The sequence below is a fragment of the Fundulus heteroclitus genome, unplaced genomic scaffold (genome assembly GCF_011125445.2).
Source record: "Fundulus heteroclitus isolate FHET01 unplaced genomic scaffold, MU-UCD_Fhet_4.1 scaffold_140, whole genome shotgun sequence".
In the NCBI taxonomy this organism is placed as follows: Eukaryota; Metazoa; Chordata; class Actinopteri; order Cyprinodontiformes; family Fundulidae; genus Fundulus; species Fundulus heteroclitus.
In genome coordinates this window covers 24,859-51,639 of record NW_023396552.1, presented here as the reverse complement: position 1 = coordinate 51,639, position 26,781 = coordinate 24,859, and the positions used below count along the sequence as shown (strand labels likewise).

Sequence of the window (26,781 nt, the reverse complement as noted above, 5' to 3'; positions counted from 1 at the left end):
TCAACAACCGGAAGTTTAGTTTGACCACGATCAGCGTGCAAGAGTGACGCCGGTAAGCTGAGCAGGCACTTTGGAGCAGAGGAGCAGATAAAAGAGGAAAACCACGCCAGGAAAGTTTCATATAGCTAGAGGTAAATGTTGAAAACAAATTATATTCTTTATCGTGCAAAAATAGCTAGCTTTTATTTGAGGTGCTTTGCAACGCGGTCTGGCTTCTCGAATTTTAAAACCATCTTTTTTAGGTAATGAAGCTCAAGCTCTCCACATTTTGAAAAAAAAAAATATATAAAAAAAATCCCGAAGTTGACCGTTAAATTCGCATCGATTGCCAAACGTTCAGGTCAACTGCTCACGGCAACGTTTTGCCGTTATTTTTGGTATCTATCCATCATTGAATTTATGTAGATAAAAAAAACAACACTTTTTAATGAGGTACGAGAACTGTGATTAGATTTTTAGGCTTGTTTCTGTTCAGCTTAAAATGGTTTATGGTCGTTTGTTGCTGGTTTACTTTTGGAAGATGGTTTTACCTTCAATCCTTCGTCTCTAACGCTGTGTTTTATGGCCAAGTTTGCATACATTTGCAGTACCTTCATGTTGCATTCAAGTGCATGTATTTTTCTTTTATTATTTCCATCAGGTAAATTCCTATCAAGATATCCACACCATTAACACGAGAAAAAAATGTTATTATTGACAAAATGTGTTTATTAGCATATATTTAAAAAACAAAAAGGCAGCCGGAAATTTTTATGACACTCTAATCATAAGAAAATGTTATATAATTTAAAAATGTAAAATAAAAATAAAAAATATGGAGACTGCGGAGTAGATGATGGTAGGACATGGTAGGTTGAGGAGGAGCAATGGTAGCTTTTGGGAAACTTCATCCAAAACCTGAAACTGTGGTATCTCCTTCGGCAAAGCTGTCTGCATAAAACGATGCAAAATTGAAATTAAGGGTTCACACATAAATTAGATTTTTGTTAGGGAACATTTCCACCTATTCCATTTAGCTGTCTGGCTCCAGGAGCAAAGAGGCATGCCTCAACTACAGGACTGTCTCAGAAAATTTGAATATTGTGATAAAGTTCTTTATTTTCTGTAATGCAATTAAAAAACATGAAATGTCATACATTCTGGATTCATTACAAATCAACTGAAATATCGCAAGCCTTTTATTGTTTGAATATCGCTGATTATGGCGTACAGCTGAAGAAAACTCAAAAATCCTATCTCAAAATATTAGAATATTTCCTCAGACCAAGTAATAAAAAATTATAACAGCAAAACAAAATCAAACATTTGAAAATGTCCATTAATGCACTCAGTACTTGGTTGGGAATCCTTTTGCACAGATTACTGCATCAATGCGGCGTGGCATGGAGGCAATCAGCCTGTGGCATCGCTGAGGTGTTATGGATGCCCAGGATGCTTCAATAGCGGCCTTTAGCTCATTTGCATTGTTGGGTCTGGTGTCTTTCAGCTTCTTCTTCACAATACCCCACAAATTCTCTATGGGGTTCAGGTCAGGGGAATTGGCAGGCCAATCAAGGACAGTAATGCCATGGTCAGTACACCAGTTACTGTGAGAATCTTATGTCGTCTCTTAACCACTACCATACTTGTGATTTAGTTTACTGAACCAAGCTGAGTGTTTTTCAAGGCTCAGGAAACCCTGCAGTGTTTCGAGTTAATTAGATGATTCAAGTGATTAGTTGAATAGCCTACTAGTATACTTTTTCACAATATTCTAATATTTTGAGATAGGATATTTGGGTTTCTTAAGCTGTAAGCCATAATCAGCGATATTAAAACAATAAAAGGCTTGCGATATTTGAGTTGATTTGTAATGAATCCAGAATGTATGACATTTCATGTTTTTTAATTGCATTACAGAAACTAAAGAACTTTATCACAATATTCAAATTTTCTGAGACAGTCCTGTACGGATGAGAGGAAATAAGAGGCACACAAAAAAAAAATCTTTTCTGAAACGTATATTAACATACTAACCTGGCCAGCCAGATTGAGAATGTCTAGCGCTCTCCGTTGTACACATTATCAATATGGGACTGCTCCTATTTCATCCGTTTGGGGGAAACGTGGGACGTTCAGCAGAACTCTTAGAGCTGATAGGACGAAGCGACACCTAGTGCCCGCATACCAAAGGTTGGTTTAGTCAATCATGGTCTCAAATCAAAATGTAAACAGCAGATGTCGTGAGAAACCACAAGAAGGTAAACTAGTCAAAGCATTTCATGCAAATTGTGGATTCTAACAAAACAGGTGAGACAGCAGCAGCTACGGGTCGTCCTCCTGCCCTGCCATGTTTATGTTGGTTCAGCCGTGTGCTCGTCAGCTCTTGCTTTCATTGCACGGGTATGTCCCGCCTTAAACCGCAATACTGCGACCTGATTGGCCTGAACCGTCTTTGGTTCGGAATCAAACGTTTGAAGCCGTACAAGATGGATTCATCTTGCAGGCAAGGCTAGAATACACCAGTAAGATGTATTTATGTGGTTCTGAAATATATTTGTTGTGTATGTGAACATCTCGACCAATCATAAACCAGTCTGTTTTGTGTCAGCCCTTGACTCGATCAGTTGTTTTTCTAGTACTTTCCAGATGTTTCCAAGAAGCCATTAAACAGTGTTATTTTCTATCTAAAAAAAAAAAATGAAATTACGCTTATTGCTCCATTAACTTTTAATGTTTTCTTTGTCTTTGCTCTACACCTTTTCTGTTCGACGTCAGTTAGACAATTAATAAAAGGCTAACCCTTGTCATCCGTTCCGCTCAATTTTAATGAGCGCAGTGGTCTAATTTCAGCCTAATTTTTGCAACTTTCAGTGTAATGGCCCGTCACGCTGAAATGCGCTGGCATGAAGGCATGGCATTAAGGTGAGGGAAATGTATAACAGTTAAATAAATATAAATAATAAAAAAGAAAAATGTATTCCCAAAAATTTAATAGCACATGATCATTGTTTTAGCTTTAATCTTCAATTTCAGGTTCCACTTGTCAACTAAATTCCTATTTTAAAGTTCCTATGTGCACATTATTTTACCTATATTAGACTTGGTAACCTAAACTTATTTATTTTAACTGGCTGCCTGAAAGCCTCTTGTGTGTAACCCCACTTAACAACCATTTCAAGCACAAATATCCATAGCCCCTTTTCCACTGCCACTCAAAAGCCTGGAGCTTTGCAAATTACACAAATCACACATTTACCCTTCTAATTTCACTTTCTGCACGCTTTACTTTCCCAGGGCTTTGGTCCCTGAAGCCACCCAGTACTTCTCTCTCGGGGCTAGTTCAGGGGCGTGGTTGCGAGCAGCAAGAAAAACTGTCCACCACAAGGGTAGAGTAATGAGATGTAAGGAGCGTTGTTTTAAGATGTCTTGAGGTGACAAAGTACGCCTCCAAACTTCATCTGTGCAGTCAATCAGGATTACGAGTCAGTTTTAATTCTGCTCAGACTCGTCGGGAGTGGCAGAGACCTGCTGACAGTCTGGCCTTGCCGGGCAGACCAGCCCCGATGCTGGCGCGTGTTGTCGGCTGTGATTTCCCGCAGACTCTGGATCTGTTCGTCGCGGCTAAAACGTCACTATAAAGCGTTTACTAAGTTAGTGGGGGATATCTGCACATAACAGATATCAAATGTGAAAATATTGGCTTGATTTTTATTTATTTTTTTCCGGTGTTTTGAGGTAATCATAAACTGTTTTGCCACTGTGGGTGCGTGCCTGCAGGGGGAGCTGGCTCGCTTTCCGTGGCAGAGAAGGAGCAGGGGGAGACCTGCTCAGCACGTATAGCCTTTAACCTGTATCAAAATAATTTTAGTCTGCGATCGTTCCAGCATTGGCTGAGGAAAAATGATACTCATTAAGCGCTTAAGATCAGTCTCGTCTACCCTCCACTTTTAGTTTTTAATCACAACGTCCCATATGTCATTGGGTTGTTTTACATAAATGGTCCCAAGCAGATGGAAACACGAAAACCCAAAAGCCTAGGGGCTTTAAATCCTGGAGCTTTAAATGGAAAATAGGCTCATGTTTTCTAAATTTACAAATTCTCAGTGTCACCGTAGGGGACTTCACAGGTCCAGCAGAGCCTTTCCAAAGCAAAACTCCCCCCCCCCCCCAAAAGGAGGTAAAAACCACCGGAGGCCCCAGAGTAATCTGCCGTTCGGCCAAAATGAGCAAGAAGACCCCTATTTAAATCTAATAATTATAGTACCATCTAATTTAAGGAACTTTGGTGCCAATCAGATCCTTTTTTTCATAATCCCTATATCAAAAGGTATACTGCAGCATAAAACCTTGAACCTGTTGAAACTCCGTAGCAGCATATCACAAACTAGATGCTTCCAACCTATCAGCGTTTGTAACAAATGAAAATGGTTTAAAGCCCACATTAAAAATATGACATCAAAAGATCAAAACGAGCAAAGACATTTTTGAAGCTATAACATCAAATAAATCGTGAATTTAACAGGTGTACAATATGGAAAAAGGGTGGAAATCAATGACATCACCTTCTCTCTAATTCTTCAAAGTCCATATTATTCCAGTCTCACTTGATACTGGCATTCAAGAGGCAGGCTCTCAGAAGTACTCCAGACTACATGGGCAGCCCAGAAAACAAAACGCATGAGCAGAAATAAAACTTACAAACTAAATTCAAATTCTATACAGCATCATTTTACATCGCAGACGAATTCATCAAAAGCTCAAGAAAGGAATAAATTATCAAACCGTTCTCGGCTCAAAGGATATCCTTCCAAGGACACGATTTAGGTGTACCCAGGTTCAGCTTCATGTATTGAGATGTATTTTCCTCTGGGGCAATTTGGATCTCCATCAGCGCCTGAACATTTTGGAATGAATGGAATCTGCTTCCTTTTAACAGACATCAATTTTATTGACCAGGGTTATCATGCAAAAGGAATAAGCAGAAGACAAATACGTTTAAGCAACCACTTTTTTCTGCTGAAAGATTTCATGCCTACTAGATTCGAATCTTTTATCCACCCTACTAGCCCATGTAAGCAGAACCCCAGTAAGGTTCAAATAAGTTGGAGAATTTTTAGCCACATACCACACAATATGTGATTCAATTATAACTTCCTAATTTTCCAAATTTTCTCATCTTAAACTAATTCTTACTGAATTTCTGAATAAATGGGATTTTTGTTAAGAGTTCAGTTATTAATAGATTTTTTCGCTTTTCTTTTTGAAACGGTTTAAGTCTTTGTGTTAATCTCTTCAGTTTTCACTCGTATGAGTATTTCCTTAAATATTGCTGCAAAAAGGAACTAGAAATAAACCATTCAACTCATCACGGCCGATCACCTCCACTTGTCAAGTTTCTTGTTTTCCAGACATCTGAACAAATTTAGTTTCTGTAACAAAACCAACCACTAGATGGGAATGTTGCAACCCTAAATGCAATTCCCCTTCTTACAAAATCAGATTTCCTTTCAAGAAAACAAATTTTTAACCACTGTCTTTTTGAGTTTTCTTTTCCTGTTGTACATACAGTTGCAAATACAAAGAAATATTTATCCAACATAGACAGACATACAGTAATAAACAGAAAATTAATCCCTACAAAGTAATCCCATTTAGCCCACCCAGGTCACTACCAAGTATTTGTTGCTGAGTTCCTCAAAGGATGCCATATTCTTTTCTATGAAAAGGTCCTTAAAGTAAGTAAGTCCCCTCCGGTGCCACTCTAGAAACACCCCGTCCTTTACAGATGGTTTAAAAAAAATGGTTACGTGCAATTGGACTTAGGAAGGAAAAGTCGTGGAGTTTAAAGAATTTCCTAAACTGGCCCCATATTTTCAGCGAGTGTTTCACTACTGGGTTTAAAATAGGGTTAGATAAAGAAAGTAAGAGTGGAGAACAGAGCATGGCCAGGATGGACAAATTATTATCGCTGCGTAGCTCCATAGCCACCCAGTCAGGACAGTCACCCTGGTTATGATAGAAATACCAGAACACTAGGCATCTGATATTGGCGGCCCAGTAATAGAACCGAAAATTAGGGAAGGCAAACCCCCCTTGTTGTTTAGGTTTTTGGAGTTGTAATTTATTAAGCCTTGGGCGTTTACCTTGCCAGATGAAAGATGAAAAAGTTGAGTCTAGCTCATTAAAAGAGTATTGGGAATAAAAATAGGTAACGCCTGGAAAAAGGTACAAAAATGTGGGTAGTATATTCATTTTAACTGAGTTGATACATCCCACAAGGGACATGGAAAGGGGTGTCCGCTTTGAGAGGGATCCCTTCACTTGGTTCAACAGCTGAGTCAAATTTTCATTGAACAGATTTTTATGTTTTTTTGTTACTGTCATACTGAGGTATGTAAATTTTTGTCTTTCAATTCTGAACGGCAGGTTAGCAAAGTCTGACATTTTAGCTTTATTACCTATGGGGAAAAAGCTCACTCTGGGTAAGGTTCAGCTAATACCCGGAAATCTGACCAAATTGGCTAAATATATTGAGAGCAAAAGGCAATGAAGTTGATGGTTTGGAAATAAAAAGTAGAAGGTCATCTGCGTAAAGTGACACTTTGTGTTCCATGTCGTTCCTCCAAATGCCGGATATCTCTTTACTGGTTTTGAGTGCAATGGCGAGGGGCTCTATGGCCAGATTGAAAAGCAGGGGACTAAAAGGGCATCCCTGACGGGTGCCTCTTTGTAATCTAAATGGTTTTGAGGTCTGAGAGTTAGTACGAACTGTGGCAGATGATTGCTGGTATAATAGTTTAATCCATGAAATGAAGTTTCCTCCAAAGCCAAATCTGCTGAGGAGCGCAAATAGTCAAACTCAACCCGGTCGAAGGCTTTTTAATCGTCCAGAGAGACAACACACTCAGCTGAATCTGTGGCACCAGAATAAACAATATTAAGCAGTCTGCTTACATTAAAATATGAGTGCCGACCTTTAATGAAGCCTGTTTGGTCTTTTGAAATAACTGAAGGTAAAACCGTTTCAAGTCTACAGGCAAGAATTTTGGCAAAAATTTTAACATCAGTATTTAAGAGAGAGATAGGTCTGTATGAGGTGCATTCCACCAGATCTTTACCTTTTTTTGGATTAAGTGTGATACAAGCTTCGTAAAATGAGTGAGGAAGGGATCCGTGTTTAAAATAATCAGTAAAGGTGGAGCTGAGCTGCACAGAGAGTAAGTCTGAGAATTGTTTGAAAAATTCTGCGGGGAGACCATCCGGTCCTGGAGATTTGCCAGATTGCATTGAGGCTATTGCTAGGGAGACTTCTGGATGAGAAAGTCTTATTCTTAAATTCTGGTGAAATTACAGGAATGTGAAGCTTAGCTAAAAAATCATCAGTCACGTTAGAGTTGGTTTGTGATTGTGAGCTGTAGAGCTCCTCATAAAAGTCCCTGAATGCATCATTAATTTGACTATGGTCTGTGACTATACTGCCATCTTGTTTTCGAATTCTGGAAATAGTTTACCTTGCCCCAGAACCCTTGAGCATGGTTGCTAATAATTGATCAGATTTGTCGCCATGCACATAAAATTTGAATTTGTCATGTAAAAGCAGGCGTTCAGCTAAGTGTGTTGTCAATAGGTCAAGCCTTGTTTTAAGTTCAACACGTCTTTTAAACAGTTCAGGACATTGATTCAAAGCATATTTTATGTCAACCTCTTTGATTTGCTGAATTAGATTGTTTTGTTCATAAGTGGCTTGTTTTTTAATTTTTGCTGAATAGGAAATGATCTGGTCTCTGATGTAGGCCTTAAAGGCATCCCATAGCACAAGGCTGGAGGTCTCGTGGGAGGAGTTAGTTGCATAAAAGAAACGTATTTCATCTTGAATAAACCTTACAAAGTTTTCATCTGACAGTTGAATTGAAACGCCATTGTCCGGGGATGGGATAGTAACAAAGTAAGTGGTGCGTGGTCTGAAATAAATATGCTTTGGTAGTCACAAGAATGTATCTGCTGCAGCCATTTAGCGTCTGTAATAAAATAGTCGATTCTTGAATACGTTTTGTGCACATGCGAGAAGTACGAGTACTCCCTCTTATCTGGGTTAACCCAGATAAGCACGCCACACATCACACAGCCCGTACTCGGATAGAAAAGCTTGTATAACTGATGCAGACTTGCTTATGACGTTGCTTTTAAGAGATGAGCGGTCCAAAACTGGGTCCAGCCAAGAGTTGAAATCCTCCCCTAGAACCAGTGAGTATTTATTGAGGTCAGGTAGCGAAGAAAATAGTTGTTTAAAAAAGTTCTCATCATCTATGTTAGGAGCATACACATTGACCAGGGCTGATTCTGAGTATGAGGAAAGAGTAACAGTGGAAAAACAAAATACAGTCGGTGTCTTTTGTTCCAAAAGTCAAATATTTCCATTGCCCTAAAGTGTTTGCATAAACCTTTTATGAATATAGTCACTATGTAATGTTATCCAGATGAAAATAACAGTAAATAAGCAAAAATGAAAAGATTAAAATAACGTCTTGATATAGAGTACAAAGATATTTCTGAAGTTGATTTCAAACAATTACTAATTTGTTTCTGACCATATGCTGTCTGTTTGGTTGGTGATAGGCTGCTAGCCCAGAGCCGTAGCCAACCAAAGCAGAGACCTTTCACCTTATGTTGTTGGAGCAGGCCACTTGCCAGTGCTCCTTCCTTCCGTCACTGTCCAGTCTCTGCTGTGGACGCAGAATTCGGTTCTCTGTGGTGACGGGCTGTATCTGACTTATCAGTCACAGATGGACACTGAGCAGTTTAGATGCTCTGTGCATCATAACAGACATGCTAACTGCAACTCCTTCAGCCAGTTATTGTTTCAGCAATCCTTCTGTGACATGGCAGTATGCTTTATCATTCACCTCAACTCAATGCAACCGGATTGTTAATTACCAATATTAACTGATTATTTAATAATTCATGTATTTAATCCAAGTCTTTATAGTTTTCTCAATTAAGATTCTCTAAAGCCTCTGAACTTCCTTAACCTCACAAAACTTTCTCAGTAACTGTTGTTGTCGGAACACAGATTTGGTGTAATATTAGCAAAGCTTTCCCAATAGCAAAACCACATAATTGCCATTGTGATTTCTGATTATTGAGATTATTGTTAAAGCTGTATTAGTTCATTATTTCATTCTGTTAATTTGGTAAAACAAGAAAGAATGTCATGGTAATGAAAACCTATACTTCAAATAATATGTTCTCAACTGTTAATAAATCAGTTATTCTCGATCAACTCAAAACCCCAAAACTGTCTAATTTCTCATTAGTAAGTTGGTGTTAAGAGTGGCCCTGCACTAACAGTGCCGGATCCTCTTTAACAGAGAGGCTGTCTCTGTTTCTCCTTTGCTTCTGAGCCGTGGCACACTTTCCATCATACTCAAAGGCTCTTGGCAAAGGCCAGCTCACATTCCTTTGAGATATATTTATTGTAGTTGTAGCACTTGGCACATTTCCCAGTGGTAGAACTTGTTTCTTAAATCCAGTAAACTCAAACCCACACAGCTTTTGTTATGCTGCTTATCCCAAAGTTCACATACTTGAAAACAAAACACATCAGTTCCACATTTTGAACAGAAGCAAGCCTTTGACTACAAAATCTGATAGGACTGATCCTCAAAAACTTTAGACCCACGAGGGACTGACAACCAAATGCACCCACATTTCCAATAATGAAATGCATCCACGGAGCAAACTATTCAATCATCAATTGTTGCTGCTTTAACAGCACCTTCTACCCCATCTAGCCAGTAATTTTTCTGAGTAAATCCAGTTCAAAACCTGATGTCCATAGGGGAGTCTTCTATCGGGAGTCTTCTGTCAAGGTCTGTTCAGTCTCCATCGTTGTCTGTCGGTGAGGTTCATTAAGTCAGTCCTAACCTGAGTCAAAGTTCTCTGCGATGGATCTTCAGTTTGTGCACCATGTGTTTTATGGATCCAGTTAAAATCTTAAACAGTATAACGTTATCACTGCTATCTTGTGTGGTTCCTTCCACCTACTAGAGAGACATTTACTTTAGTAGTCTTCCTTAAAACCAAGAGTTCCCCCTTCAGCAGGTGAAGTATTGGGATTTTCTTCCTTGGTGAGGATCCCTGTTGAGAAATTGTCATTGTGTTATTATTTGTTCACATATTCTGTCAGATAATTATAACAAAACAGGTGGCAAATCATAAGGTGCAGTTGTAAATGGACAGGACATTTTCTTTTAGTATTTTGATGCTCAGTTATTCTGTAATTCTTTCAAATAGTTTGAAGTAATTTATTCACTTATTGTTAAATGGGACACTGAAATCGTTCGTATTATATCTGCCTACCCCTTAGATAAACATAATTTTTTAGATTTTTAGATCATGAGTTTTGCCCCCCCCCCCCCCCCCCCCCCCCCCTCTTTCTTTGTCTTTTTCTTTATCAGTCCCAGGACAGGAGGAAGTGAAACTTGGCGGTGATAAAACGCAGACTGTATAACTTTTAACCCTTAGATGGCACAGTCAGTCGCTGTGTCTTAATGCCCGGTTTAATCATTCTGGTTTCTTATGCAACATGTAATCAGTACAGAGACAAAAACACTTTACAGGAGGGGTCAGAGCAGACCGTTTCTGCTGAGGTTTTTTTTTCCTGAAGAACTTCTCTGTCTCTGTGCTGGCCTCTGCCATCTTTTAGGGTGTGGCTTGTTGGAGCAGCAACTTTTCTGTAGTTCAGAGGAAGCGGCTGGAAAAATTTATTAGAAGCGCCAGCTCTGTCCTAGAATGCCCCCTGTATCAGGGGCTGTATCGGAAGGTGCAGTTGTAAACGGACAAGACGTTTCTTTTCCTCAGTATCCCAATACTCAGTTAATCTGCAAAATGTTTCTAATAGTTCAAAGTTGCGGTATGGTACTCTAAAAATGTTCCTAGTATATTTTCCTACACATTAGATAAATATAGCTGTTTAGGTCAGTAGCTCTGTTTGCTTTTTTGTGTCTTTTTTTCAGTCTCAGTAAGGGAGCAAAGCTATGGAAACACTGAATGCAGTGTGGGCTGCGGTCCTGATCCATTTCCGGTTTTCAGCAAACCCAGACACACACTGCTCGACGGCCAGCTGCGGAAATTGCACTGGCGAGAACAGAAACAGAAATCCATGTGGTGCTTTCTGTTGCTATCCCTCTTAAATGAGTGAAAACCAGCCATGGTTTTAATTTTTTAGGGCAAAACGTGTTTTTCTTGCGCTTAAATATCCTATTTCATCCTCCAAAAGCCCCTCTGTTTCCTCATGGTTTTGTTTACTCTAGTCAAGCTACCTAACTTGGTGTGGTGATTTTCTTCTGATATTCATCTGAACTTTAAAATGTAGAGCACCCGACGTTTCCTGTTTAGCATGCGAAATTAAGGGAAATTCAGGAGCTTGAGCCGGTAACCACTGCGGCGTCCGGTCAAACTTCCCTTTTTTTCAGCGCAGCATGGCCTTGGTAACCGGATTCGCAACCGCATGCAACTGATATGAGTTGACACATTGAGTTTTAATTATTTGGGTTCCTTGCCACGCCACAACCGGATCTGCACCGCATTCAATGTGAGCCCGGGCTTGGGTATGGGTATCGTTAAAGATTTAGCGATTCTACTACTCTTAACGATACACCTTATTAGGGCCTGGTATCGATTCAAGAACCGATTTGATTCCGAATCTCAAGTTTTTGGATCAATTCTTTCTGATCGGATCTCAAATTGGATTGCTGGTATCAAAACATTTTTTAGTTGTTACGTGAATTTCATGACTATGTAGTTATGCAACATATTGATACTAGTATCATATGAATATTAAACTGCAATTTAATAAAGTAATGGTAGCTAATGGCGGCTGTAAGGACCAAAGCCTCTCCCTGAATGTTGTGACAATTACTTTCACTAACATGCTGTGGAGCAGAAAACCCAAACAGATCCAGGGTAGAAAACAGAGGACACCAGAGATATATAACTGCTATTTCTATTCAATTAAATTCAAAAATACTTTATTAAATGAAAAGGGAAAATAAATTTGGACACTAACCTGGTGCACTATTAAAAATATGACATTAAGAATTCACCTCCTGGACTGGAGTGTGAAGACTCCCCGTGACGTATGTTGCGTCCATGTCTCCGACCAGTAGGTGGAGCTTGGTGTTTTGTTTTTGTCCTACTGATGTCTAAAAGCAGAAGAAGAACTAATAAACAAACTAACACGTTGTTAAGCTAAAGTCGGCTCATGGTGTTCTTTGTTGATTAAAAACACTATATTACAGCTCCCACATACTTGTGTGTGCTGTGCGCAGACTGTAAGCCGTGCGGACTCTCCACAGACTTTTTTTTTTTAGATTAGATTAGATTAGATTCAACTTTATTGTCATTACACAGGTACAGGTACAAGGCAACAAAATGCAGTTTAGGTCTAACTAGAAGTGCAATAGCAGCAAGTGCAGGATAAACAATGGTTCCATAAGTACAGGACATGGGTTTTTACTGAAAAAATATAGAGATGGATACTATTATAAACAGAATTTTACTGATAGATTTGTCCTATGAGTATAATATATAGATAACTAGTATTGTGAACTAAATTTACAGCTGGATATGTACCGAATATAATATACAGGTGGATATTACTATGAATAGAGTTTTACAGATACGTTCAATAGCATAATATACAGATGATTGTTATTATAACAGAGTTTGTACTATGAATATATGTACAGATGGCTATTACTATAGGCAGAATTGTGAGCATGATATACAGGTAGCTATTACTATAAAATATATAAATAAAGTTTGGACAGAAGCTATTTAAATTAAAGTGAAGTGCAAGGTAATTGCATATTACAGTTAAAGTACGGTATTGCAAATGTATATGTAAACAATAGTGAATAAACAGTCAGCAGTGCAAATCAATATTCAGTCAAGGTGAGTAGTGCAAGATGCATGTAAACAGTCTTTACTATAGTAACAGTCAGGAGTGCAGGTGAACATTACAGTCTTGTAAATAACAGAATAACAAAATGGAGGTAGGTGTGAGGAGGGAAAGGAGAGTATCAGTGAGGGTTAGAGTTCTTTATCGTTCTTTGTCGTGTGTGCCCGTTGAATCTTTTCTGAAGTCCACAATGAGCTCCTTCGTTTTGGTGGTGTTGAGGAGCTGGTTACTTCCAGTGCACCATGTGGCCAGGTGCTTGATCTCCTCCCTGTAGGCTGTCTCATCGTTGTTGCTGATGAGACCAATCACCGTAGTGTCGTCCGCAAATTTGATGATGGAGTTGGATGCTTACACAGGCTTGCAGCCGTGGGTGAAGAGGGAGTAGAGAAACGGGCTTAGCACACAGCCCTGTGGTACACCAGTGTTGAGTGTGATGGACGTGGAGCAGTTGGAGCCTGATCGGACGTTCTGGGGTCTGTAGGTCAGAAAGTCCAAAATCCAGTTGCACATGGAGGTGTTGATGCCCAGGTCTCGAAGTTTGGCTATTAACTTAGCCGGGATGACAGTGTTGAATGCTGAGCTAAAGTCAACAAACAGCATGCGTGCATAAGTGTTCTTATTGTCCATATGTGTGAGCACAGAGTGCAGTGCCATGGAAACTGCATCCTCTGTGCTCCTATTGCTGCGGTATGCAAACTGGTGTGAGTCCAATGTGGATGGTAGCGAGTCTTTTAGGCGTGCCAGGACCAGCCGCTCAAAGCACTTCGTTACGATTGGTGTGAGTGCTACAGGGCGGTAGTCGTTACGGCACTTTGGGCTGAAGTGTTTTGGCACTGGCACAATGGAAGTGCATTTGAAGCATGTTGGTACAGCTGCTTGGGCAAGAGACAGGTTGAAAATGTCTGTAAAAACCCCAGCGAGCTGCTCCGCACAAGCCCTTAGCACGCGTCCAGGGATGTTATCTGGTCCAGCTGCCTTGTGCGTGCTGATCCTGCTCAGTGCATTGCAGACATCTGTGGAGGAGAGTGTGATTGGCGGGTGGTCGGCTGACGATTTGAGCTTGGTGGCAGTTTCACTGTTGTCTCTTTCAAAACGAGCATAAAAGTCATTCAGCTCGTTTTGCTGTCATAGTCGAGTCTACCTTTCTTGTGATATAATTCTCACACTTTTTCCCAGCGGGACGAAGCAGAGGAAGGAAGGATAAAATATCTGATTACTTTAGCTGGTAGAGCCCTTTCTATTCCAGCAGGCTCCTATACCGCACAGAGAGAGGGACTGTGATGCCGCGTATCCTTGTGACCGCCTGCTTGGAGCAGCTCAGTGTTTCAAGCTCGGTGTCACATATGAAACAGTTTAATGTGAAAACTTGTTACCACCGAGCAGTTTATAGTGTGACACCGCGTACCCGCTCGTAAAAACTGAGCTCTGTGCATGCCTGTCAGTGCGGACTCATGTAAAAATAAATATAAATATAAAAACATTATATAAATAACTTCTATGTATAAACAAAAGGCTAAAACACTATCTTGAATAAAAAGTATGTTGTAGGAGAGAGGAATATTAACACTGACAAGACAGAAAATTATTAAAAACACTCTAAATATGCTCAAAAAAATTAACTCTATAAAATCATTTAAAGTATTAAATAATATAACGGAATCCAAACCACATTTATACATGTTTTTTACATTATCAATTATTTTAACTAAAAGAGAGCAGAGACACCCACAGTGGATGAGATCCCTACAGGGAGGGATCTATACAAGTGTGGCATTCTCAAGAGAAAAAATATATCATTACCCATTAAAGAATATGTTTATAATATATTTACATCCCGCTTCATAATCTAGTGGAAGCTTTGCTCATGCGTGACTCATTTTCAGTGAGGAAACAGACGAGATGGTTTCATCTCTGACTTCAGGCAGAGTTTGCCTGTTGGTGCTTTCGAAGCGGGTGGGGTTCACAGCTGCACTCGGGGTTTACTGAAGAGACAGTAAACTTGGAGCGATCGATGCTTTTTCTTGTTGCCAAAGTCTCAGACAAGACAGAAAAATATCGCTAGCTCGATTGCTTGTCGTCTTTGAATAAAACAGTCGCTAGAGCAGTCTGGAAAGTTGCTAAATAGTTGGCAAAAGTGTCAATGAAAGTAAGCATGTGGGAGCAGAATGTTAGTCCCTCCCATCAGTCTCCTCTGTGTGTTTCTTAAGGTGAAGTTCAGCAAAACAATATTGTTTTAGTTGGAGACTCCCTGGAAAAAAAAAAGTTAATGCAGCCTTAAACATACTGTTAAGAGGACTGATAAGGCTGAAGCTTGTCAGTCTGCATGGACAGTCTGACGTGGCTCTGGGGCCATTTTGTTAACTGGGTTTCGGTACCCATCCCTACCGGGGCTTAGGGTGGATAAAACTTAGGCCTGCACTCTCATGAAACTCAGACTGTATTGCTTTTAACCCTTAGATGGCGGAGTAAAAGCACTCTCCCCTAATGCCTGATTTAACAACTGTTTTTTTCATGCAACATGTGACCAATACAAAGACAAAAACACGGACAAACGCAAACCATGGTCTAAACAGAATGTTTGATCAAACTGTATTTATCAAATTTGAGAAATGATTAACTGAAGCGTATAAATTCCTCAGACTGTTACCCTAAAGGCAAAGCAATGACAGACATGGACAGAGTTACACACTAGATTAGGAATGTGAATAACAAGCTAACCTGTAGTTAAGTTCTAAAGTAATGGAGACAAAAAAGTATTGCACAGTAATTTCTAATTCAGATGAAAATGCAAAATTAAAGTTAAACAGAGGAAATACAGCAACCCATTTACACAGTGGTGTGAGAAAATATGAAATATACATGACTGTACAAGCCACCCCCCAGAGTAGTCAAAGCGTGTGCACATTGGCATTAGCCTTTGAGAGAAAGTGTAAATGATTCATGATCAGATCAGAATCCGTACCACCATTAGCACCCTTATCGACTCTGTTGTGAGCAGCAGAGATTAGTCTAGCAGCACCTGAGATGAAGAACCTGCAGAAGCGCTCCTCTTAGCATCCAGGATGCTGCATTCTGTCACTGAAAGAGCTCTCCAGCTCTGCAACACCTGCATGCATGAGGCTTGAGACATTGTCCCCCAGTGATGCTATCCAACGAGAAAGCTGGCCCTCCTAATGGGTTTACCAAGCTGCTTCTTCTCAGATAAAGATCTGTCAGGAAGCGGCTGCTTGTTTTAGCTCCAACAAACCACACCATAGAAGATGGCTGATGCCACCATAGAGTCAAAGAAGGTCGTCAGGAGCGCTCCTTAGACTCCAAAAAAACCCTGAGCCTCCTCAGCAGGTAGAGTCTGCTCCGACCCTTCCTGTAAAGAGCATCCGTGATGTGACTCCAGTCCGGTTTGATGCTCAGGTGAACGCCCAGGTACTTTTAAGAGTCCAACATCTCAACATCTGGTGCCTGGATGTTAATTGGTTTCAAAGAGGTGGGTCTGCGCCTGCGGACGTCCAACACCAGCTTCTTTGCTTTCCCTGCATTTAACCTGAGATGGTTCTGCTGGCACCGGTCTACCAAGCTCTCTATACACTCATCTGTGATGTGAGCTGCTTTGGCTGTCATCAGAGAACTTCTGAAGGTGGTAACCTGGAGAGCTGATGAAGTCTGCAGTTTAGATGGTGAGCAGAAACTAGGCTGTCAGAGAGACAGCCCTTTGTCCTCGTGTACTGCGGTCGACCAGTGAAGTAATCCAATGTCTGCTGAGAGAGGTAGTGGACCACTCCTGACCGCTCTAACTTGTCCTTGAGAAGTTGGAAGGTGTTGAAAGTGCTGGAAAACCAAAAGAACATGATCCCAGGTTTCACTAGGTGGGCCAGAGCTCGGTGTAGCAGGTAGATGATGGTATCATCCACCCTAATGCCAGGCTGGTTGGCAAACTGACCTGGATTTAATGAAGACCTCAGCGAAGATGGTTAAGGATCAGCCTCTCGAGGGTCTTCAGTGGTTCTGTTTCTGAAACACTTCTCAGCCTAATCCGTTGTGCTGCCAGTTCTCCACAGTTGTGTTGTTGGTCTGATGTTCGTGACATGGTGGTGGTCAGGTTGGTTGGCTCAGTGACATGTGATGTGGGCCCACAGCGACACTTCAGCATTTTTTTGGTTTTCTTCCAACTGACATGTTGAATGCTTGGGACCCCAGGAATGCAGAGCCTGTGTGTCCAGTTTCAATACTGTGATAGAACTGTAGACACCATCCCTTCTTTTACAGAAACATCCAGATGAAAGAGGAGGTGGAAAGAGTAGCAGCTGTAGCCAGAGCTTATTGTGTCCATGCAAAAGCTTGTTCAGGTTCTGGTGTCCGGCGAAGTTTGGCTCGCAGGTTCCGGTTTCCTGCATCTGCAACGCTTTCTCGTAACGGTTGAGTCAGAAGGGAGTCAGCCTCCGCAGAGCTGTTTTTTATCATTATGCTCGCCAGCTTATCTGAGCCATACAGATACTCAACCATACCTTCTTCATCAGTAATAGTAATGTCACTGAGCCGATTTGGATCTGGAGTACCGGGGTATTTCCCTCTTAGAATATCCCTTACTCCATTCAGAAAACAATTGAGAGTGGCATTCTCAGGTGTAGAAGTACACACTCTTCCCTCTTTGAGCCGTGTATTGGTGGGTCGACAGCTCTCAACTCAGCCACACACAGCTGTTCTTCCGTTGTTTCAACCCGAAATGTGATTATCCAATCAGCTGCTCGGCAGGGAAAGGGGCTAGCTTGGCTATGAGAAAGACCGTGCCTCTATGTCTGAAATGAGCATAGGCAAGATTATCATTTCCCACTTATCTAAGGTGGAACATGGTAGGTGGCATGACTACAGGCCCATTCATACCTCACGTAAAAGACGGATACGGATACGTGTGGAGTGTTTCATACGTTCTAACCGTCGATTTCGTCCGTACTTTGACACGAAAATTGGGAGCTTACGCTTACGGACGAAACGGATCAATACGGAGCAATACTACCGGAAACGGTGGGGGCGCTATTGAGTTTGAAGTACAAAATGTCAACAAAATCACAAAGAAGGTTGTAATTCTGGGCTTTAAACAATGGCGGGATTCGAGGAACAACTTGCGGAGCTTGTCCGCAACTACCCACACATATGATGTGTCGTGTCCGGGGCACAGGGACAAACAAAAAGTTTACTTACGGAGCAAATACAACAAAATCACGTATTGGACCGTCGCTGTGTTTGATCAGTGACGAATCATTGGCGCTCAGCACTGCCACCTAGAGGGAATATTGGTTATTGCGCACCTCAACGGACGGAGGTATGAAGGACTCAACGGATAGAACGCACGGACAGAAATACGGACGTGCAGGCCAAACGTAGGGTATGAATGGGCCTTACCACGTTTGCTCCCTCTGAAACCATAACCACCATGTGCTGCTGCCTTATTCACAGCTGCTTCTTCTCGGGGGTCAGAATAAACAGACAGCCGATGCTCCTTTTCTTCTTCATCCTTACTGGAGAGGAGAGATGTGTGATCGGTTCAATAGGTGGGATGGGGGGGGGGGTCCTCTGTCCTTTTCCTGACCCCTTGCTTGTTCTGCCATTTCTCTGTGTAGTTCCTCAAAGAGGGATCTGAAAGTTTAACTTCCTCCTTCCTCTCTGAGGTGGCTGAGAGGCAAATTACTCTCACTCCCAGATGGCGTTGGGAGGGTCGGTAGTTAGTTACATCAGAGGGAGCAGGGCAGGAGGGAGGGGGTGCTGATACACCAGCTTGGGGTTGTGAAGGGCTGTGAGGAGTTGAAGAGGACATGTACCCGTCTTAAGCGTAGGTCTGCTTCCTCTTGGTTGTCATATTCTACTGTTCCCCCTGTTATCCGGACTACTGGAGCAGCAATAATAATAATAATAATTATTAATATGGGAGGAATCTGAAAGGGAAGACGCTTTCTCCTCGCTATTTAATCATATCACATCTTAAGCAGGGTTCAACATAGAACAGAGTGATTTATTAGTTACATTTTAACTTTGCAAATACAATAAACAGTAGAGCACTTGGAAATTGTCCCTGGTTAGCAAAACATAAAGGTTTTTGGAAAGCAATAAGATTCCATTGTTTTTATTGCATTATAAACAGTGACATCAGGGAAGTGAACAGCAATCTTATTGTTATTTTACACGCAGAATGGTTTACAAGTGGTGTTTGAATTTAAATTGTGGCTCCTTGGGCCATAAGAGTCTGCTTAGGACTTTGTTGACAATTGGTTGCAATTTTACAATTGTATCATAGTTGCTGGTTTACCTAGCAGCAACATTTTAATGTGTTAATTTGCTAGGCAACCCTAGTTAAGTTGTTTGCTGCATTTTGGATAGATTACATTTTTAATTGATTTTTAATCTCGAGACCTAGTCTGCTTCAAGTGCCTTGTTCAAATCTTCCCCCCTTTTATTATGACCTCTAAAGGTGAATGGTCTTCAAAGCAACAATTTTTTTCTAACTTAGCACTACTGCAGTAACTGTGAACAAGTCCTTTTCGACATAGAAAGTTTAAAACATCTGAAATTTGCAGACAGCAGAATGGAGGTATCAAGAAGAAGGGTCCTACTGAGGCACCTGGAGCCGGCGAGGCCCCTCCGTCGCTGTGTCCACGCCGATGTTGGTAAGTTTTAAGGTGTCGGCCTGAAATTCAGGGTGTTTGTCTTTAATTTAAGGGTTGTGTTTTTATTCATAGAGTCTCCAATAAGTGCTGCAGCAGGTGATCAGCATCCGGTGGAGCAGGAGGTGAGAGAACCATTGTGTAATGTTGCAATAATGTGTGAGGATTGAGTTTAAACTAGCAAAGGAGTTGGGGTTTAAATTCATGTAGAGATTGGTTTTGTTTTTTTCTTTTTTTTCCCAAAATCAATGCGTTTAGCGTTTTTTCACACTCGCCTGTGCTTCCTGTGCTCTCGTTAGTGTGAATGCAGTAGCCATTTACACTTATTGTTTTCCTCCTTTTGACATCCGTACCACTTTTTGATTCACTTTTTTTTGCCATTGGAAATGAAAGGAAATCCTGTAAAATTCACCAAATTTCTGCTAAGTTTCTATGACAGCTTGCTACATCCACGTACGTTCAGCTAAAAACTCCATTAGTTTTAAAATATTCACAAAACCTCCTATCTTCAACTACTTCAGCTAGTTCATATCTTTTGCCATGTTCATATAGTACCTCCTTAAAATAATTTAGCATTTTCATAAAATTCAACAAAATACATGGGAGCTCAGAGCTTTTTGAATAAATTCTACTTCTCCGAACAACTTCTTCTCACTCACTCAATTTTCCCTCTATACACATAAATTATACATCAAAACATAGAAAGTGGGGGAGTGTGAGTTTCTCCAAAGGGGCCCAGCTGTGTGTATTCAGTCAGTCAGCATAGAAACGCAGCACCTGTCAAATTCTGACTAGTCAGGGTTGACAGAATGGAAGGACCGTTGGATGTGTGTGTTTAATCCAGTATGCATGTTTTACACATACATATCTCTTCTCCTCCTCCTCCACTCTCGTTTTCTCTTTCTGTTCCTCTCCTCCACTCTTTCTTTCCAACATGTGTCAGCAGATCCAATTTGTGGGTAACTACCACTGTTGTCTTCTCCACTCTATAAATGTCCATTGCAACCTCATTCCAGCTCCTCAGGGTTGGCCTGTCCTGTGTTAGCCATTTCCTTGCCAGTGCCTTCTTCAGTCAGCGATATGTTTAACAGGTGCTTGTCCTTTGTTTCCCCGTCCTGTGGTATGCATCCAAAGAACAGAGTCTTTATTTTAAAGGGGAATGCCCGTTTAAAAAAGTTCTGTAAAGCAACATGAATGTCTGTCCAATATTGTTTTCGCAAAGGGCAGTCCCATTGAACGTGACAATGGTTTTGCTTTTTGGGTTCCGCAAATTCTCCAACAGGTAGGGGGCGCTCCATCGTAGCGTGTTTTCTGGTTTGGGGTAATAAAGTATCTTATAATTATTTTCCACCCAAATTCTTTCCACTGTGATGATTTGGCTCATTTCCACTGAGATTTCCACAGAGATGTCCATTCCTCCTGAGAAATGCTAGTTCCTCGCTCCTTTTCCTTTTAGAGCTTTAATATACAGTGTTGACTGACATCTGGCATTCACCAAACATTTATACAACAGTGAAATGACACCTTTACCAATCTTTCAGTCATATGCTTGTTTAAACAAATCCACAAAATCCAGATTTACCATCGTGAAATTCCTCATTTTATTATCGACACAGTGTCTTAACCGCAGGTATCGATAAAAATCCAGATTCTGTAATGAATATTAATTTTTAAGTGTCTTGAAATTTATACTTTTTAAACAATTAGTATAGTTTACTGTTAATCCTTTTATTGCCCAAATCTTGAAACTGGGTTCATATTACTTTTTGAGGAAATTCTAGTCAAAAGCATACCACTTGCTCATCAAGTTTCTAGTAATTCTGTCAAATTTAAGAAGTGTTTTTTCACACGCTTTCACTTCTTTATCCATTTTCAGCAAATCATAATGCTTCCACAGTATGTCAGCTTCTGCCTTGGCTTTCTAGAATTTCTTTTATTTTTATAAATCTTCAGCAGCTTTTGCAGGTATGTTATGTTAGCATACAGTTTATTGATTAGTTTAAAATTTCACTTTTGTTCATTTTATGCTGCTTTTTCATATTTCAGCCATTTTCAGCTATTCTGCTCATTCAGCTTCCTGCATTCCCACTGCATTTTTCTGGAGCATGTAACAAAAGTAATTTCCCTCTGGGATTATTAAAGTATGTCTGATTCTGATTTTCAGTGGAAATACTATTCTTTTCCAGTTGATTTTTCCATTATTCCCATTAAATACTCTGATTAGTCATTAACTGATTTAGACACTAAGGCAATCTCTTGAGACTTTCTAACTTTTGCACTTGACAGACTACTGTTGGTATAGAGCAGGTCTTCAAGATTTTCAACCTCCATAAACAGAAAAAAGGTAAGAAACGACATGATATAAAGGTGGAACTAGGTTGTGCATTTTTGCTCTCTCTTAAAAAGTGCTCACTTTTACTGTAACACTTATTTGGTTCCAATAGAAGATACTTGTATATTAGATCTTGGTTTCTTTTTCTCAGTAGAAAGAATATCTTACACGAGGGAAGTTTTAATTGGTTTGGCCAGCTGCCCTGAAGCGAAAAAGAGGCCAGAATACCTACCCGACCACCCCATTGTGTTGCCTGAGGCAGTAAGTTGTTGATTTCTAGTTTAAATTTTGATGTTTGTTTATTAGTTGATCACAAATCTTAGTTAATTTCATTAATATCTTGACAGAGGGATCCGGGACAAGAGCTGAGAGTAGCCCTGTGGAATGGTGTAAAAGAAGACGTATGAGTAAGTAAGTTAGAGAAATGAAATTATCATATGGATAAAGTTTAGATTCATGTTGACAGTATATTTTGACTTGATGTAAATCTTGCAGACCAAACCAACCGGGGCGATGACACAAAACCCTGTCATGGGGTTGCAAGTTACAACATTCAGTGCTTTGGAAAAGTATTCATGCTATTTCATAATTTGTCACATTACCACCTAATTACTGTGTCATCGTTTGAATTTTATGTGATACACCAAATAGTGCGTTATTTTTGCAGTGGAAGGAAAATTGTGCTCGATTTGTTTTTTATTTTTTTTAACCAAAGAAATCGTGACTGTGCTTTAGAATTCACTGCCTCCCTACTCTGTAAATAAAATAAGTCACCAGATTAATGAATCATTTCCACCTGTGTGTAATTTAATCCCAGTATGAATGCAGCAGCCCTGTCAGGGTCATGGAGGTTTGTTAGAGAACATTGGGAAACAAATGGCATCATAACCAAGAAGGAACATGGCAGGCAGGATGGGGATACCGTCATTGAAACGTTTAAAGTAGGGTTAGCCAAGCCAACTTTATTTATAAGCACTTTAAAAACAGCAAAGCTGACAAAAGTGCTGAACAGATATATAAAGCATCAAAAACATAAATACATAAAACATATAAACGTATTAGTAACTTGAATAAGATACTGTATAAAACAAATTGTGTTATAAATAAGTGGAATAAAATGGATAAAGTGAGCTCTCATGCTGTGTCAAAAGCTAATGACAAAAGGTGGGTTTTTGGAGCAGATTAGTAAATACAGTTTGATGGTTTTTGCGACTGCACTTGGGGACACTTTCAAAGTTTTCCCAATTTTTCGGACTGACTGACTTTCGTTTCTTAAAGTAATGATGGCCACTCGTTTTTCTTTACTTAGCTGCTTTTTTCTTGCCATAATACAAATTCTAACAGTCTATTCAGTAGGGCTGTCAGCTGTGTATCCACCTGACTTCTGCACAACACAACTGATGGTCCCAACCCCATTTATAAGGCAAGAAATCCCACTTATTAAACCTGACAGGGGACACCTGTGAAGTGAAAACCATTTCAGGTGACTACCTCTTGAAGCTCATCAAGAGAATGCCAAGAGTGTGTGAAGCAGTAATCAAAGCAAAAGGTGGCCACTTTTCAGTTGTTTCACACTTTTTTGTTAAGTATATAATTCCACATGTGTTAATTCATAGTTTTGATGTGTGAATCTACAATTTTCATAGTCATGAAAATAAAGAAAACTCATTAAATGAGAAGGTGTGTCCAAACTTTTGGTCTGTTCTGTACCACTTCAAATCTAATTATTTCTGGAGAAATTACATTAAGTCGAGTTTCTTTTTATAGCACATTTCATTTCCTTAGTTAAAAATCAAGTATCCTAAACATTATTGACTTTTAATTTTGCAAATGCCTGTGCAAATTCTGTTTGCTGGGTCATCGCAACAGCAAACAGGCTTAAATCGGAGGCAAGCGGACTTGTTTAGTTTGCAAATCATCCTTTAAAATGTTATTTTCTGAAATTATGTTTTAGATAAAGGCTTGTTCACAATGCAAGATTTAAAAAATTTCAGCCGATTTTTAAAGTCTGAGAGACACCATGCATAACAATAAAAAAAAAGTCATAGATATAATAGGTTTGCTCATACCTCGTGTGGTGTCTGGTCAAACGACAAGCACAACGCACCACACACGAACAGATTTCCCTCAGGACCATTCGGGTGTCAGACAGGAAATCTCGCTAAACCTCTTAAGATTAATTGTGGGTTTAGAGTAAAGAAACATGGACAACGAGGAAGAATAATCGCAATAGTTTTTGGACTGATTTTAACAGAGTAAATGCATTAAAAAGGTGTTGGTTAAATGAGTGGAGACGGCATGAACAAGAGCGCTACGTTTGCTACACTATGATATAGAGGTGAGTTATGTTTCTTTTCTCGCGGTTTCCCTCACCTACCTTTCTGATTAGCTACAGGTTACATTCAACAGGCTGCGTGCTTGTTTGTCCTTGGGGAATCACCCCACATGAAAGGACATCGGGCCAAGACAATCCAACATGTTGAGTATCCCTGGTTTGAAGTTGGAGCGGTCCCGACGTCCTCCTGAGCAGACCAGATCACTCTTAACACGTCACACACGTTAGAAATATCTCTTAATATTATCTTAAGTCACCTCAGTAGTTGGAGCATGCCGGAAGGGGAAGCTCGGGGGAAAAAATACTGTAAATGATCCTGCTGTGTGAACCAGCCTTATCTCTAAATTTTATTGTGAATGGATTGAATTGTTCTAAATTAGTTAAGCTACTTTGACCTCATTTCATATTCTTTAAGGTGAACTTGGGTTCTCTACATTAAAGATTCTCACAAAACTCTAAAATCATCAGATCATTTTTATGGTGATGGTTTGACTCTTTATCATCTGTCCTTTTTTGGTCTTAATTTTGCTTAACAGTTTTACAAAAGTTTTACTAGCCTAGTAAAGAAGAGTTGTTGGTTGAGATGGATTGTTAATTCAGGTAAACAGCAGTATTAATGGTGTTCACTGGACGGACATTTATTTCTGTTAATAAATTCTGATATTTATAAGAGAAGTTGTCACTCATTTATTCCCTGTGTGTGAAGTTTTGTGGTAGAGAATGCATGACAACATCTGTGATGAGCCACGCGTCCGGCCCCTCTTTTCCCTTCTCATCCGTCGCCTCATATGTGCATATTTGTAGAGGATAGAAACACAGCAAAACAGCTTGACCTCTCAGAGGAACATTTCTAGTGCAGAAGAGACTTAATACCTTATAATGCTGTTTGGTAAGAAAACGTTTTGATCTGCTGGCGGTGCTCTCCGCCATGTTGCTCTGATGCTGCGCTGCTCTGAGTGGCAGCTGTTCACTTGCACGTACATGCACACGCCCGCATGTACACGTACGGTCCGGCCCGGGTGTTAGAACAGTCTAAAATGGCACCCCACAGGAAAGGGAAACGAGAAGACTTAAAATTGGTCAGGATGACACTGAATGTTCTGTCAGGCACGACCTGAACTAGTCAACGGCAGTCCCTCGAATGCCAATGAAGTGCCCTAAGCGAGAAATTAAAAGTTTTGTGATCCACAGTGTAAAATAAAGCTGTTAAATCTAATATTTCTGGAGTCTGGAGCTAAGTTAATGTTAACCCTAAGCAGTGCAGATTCTGTGCTTTGACATGACTTAAAACCTGACTGAAAAACCTTAAATATTGCCCCTTAAAAAGGTCCATCATCTGTATCTAGACTATTTTTACAACTTTTTTTTTTTAGGGAAGACAGCTTGGAGTTTGGCCTAAATTTTGGAAAATACAGTTGGACTTTGGAAATACAGTTTTAACCAAATACAGAAAATACAGTTGGATCACAGCTCAGCTTTTTAATCAAGGCTGCACAAAGCATGTTTTCAGTCATTTGGAAAAACACCCGAGGACAGATTACAGCCAATAACAGCAAGAACAGGCCCTAGAGTAGCAATTACTTCTTTGAAAAACCTGAGAGGGAATGCATCCTTGGGAGAACCTGAGGGTTTAAAATGATCAGTAATCTCCTTTAAGCAGTTAAGTTAGAGAAATAAGCAAGGTGTACATGGTAACTCTGGAGGAGCTGCAGAGATCCACAGCTCATCTGGAAGAATTTATTGACAGGAAAACTTATTTATTGGTCATCCACTTTACAAACTGTTCTAAAAATGGAAGGAAACTGGACTTTCAATTTTGTTCTTAAAAGATGTTTCACCTTTTTTGGATATTAATACAGAACTAGTGAGGCTCTGGAGGCAGTAATGCTGTTTTGTACCTTTTTGTCTACAGGTGCCGTTGTTTGGGCTTCATCATGGCAGTTGTCGTCCGTTTACAGGGGCCGAGTGTCACGGCAGGTTCTGGGGATATTTACAGGTTCTTCACGGGCCTCCAAATTCCAGAAGAAGTTCTCCATATGATTTGTGTGGAGGTAGATGAAGCTTTCGGTATCTTCGCTTCAGATGAAGATCCAAGAAGAGCCATTGGATGGTGAGGGGGGGTCCATTAATGGATCTACCTTTAAGATTGCTTCTTCGGGTTCAGTGGAAACCTTTTCCAGGGCAACCTTGAAAAGATTTTAAATCCGTGAGCTTTTTTTTTTTTTTTCTTGTAAATTGAGTCCAAATTTGTAAAACAAAATCAAATAAAATCTCCATCCAATCTGATATTTTTTACAGTTACACAATCATGCATTGCTTTGTCTAGCTTTGTCACAAAACATCCCCATAAAACACATTGAAATTTGTTGCTTGAAAAGTTCACTATTGTGAAAACAGATCAGTTGCAGGAATATGTCTGCAAGCTGCTATACATGTTGAACCGGCGTCCCTTTGATACTTTGGTGTATATATTGAAAATATTTTGTCCACACAAAACAGCGAGTGTAATATTAGTGCG

General features: G+C 40.1%; 1 protein-coding gene across 4 annotated transcripts; it reads left to right on the top strand.

Moving 5' to 3' along the window:
• gra (granulito) lies at positions 1–26,516 on the top strand. Of its 4 annotated transcripts, none has more exons than XM_036129121.1 (7): positions 1–131; positions 19,510–19,599; positions 19,672–19,721; positions 21,883–21,940; positions 22,080–22,189; positions 22,276–22,335; positions 26,176–26,516. In XM_036129121.1, the coding sequence occupies exons 2-6, from the start codon at positions 19,518–19,520 to the stop codon at positions 22,333–22,335; spliced, it is 360 nt and encodes a 119-aa protein (XP_035985014.1). In that variant the 5' UTR covers positions 1–131; positions 19,510–19,517; the 3' UTR covers positions 26,176–26,516. The 4 variants fall into 4 exon arrangements, with proteins under 4 accessions (XP_035985014.1, XP_035985015.1, XP_035985016.1 ...); XM_036129122.1 differs by having other exon boundaries at positions 22,276–22,339; XM_036129123.1 differs by lacking the exon at positions 26,176–26,516 and adding an exon at positions 22,424–22,717.
• Positions 26,517–26,781: the final 265 nt, after the last annotated feature.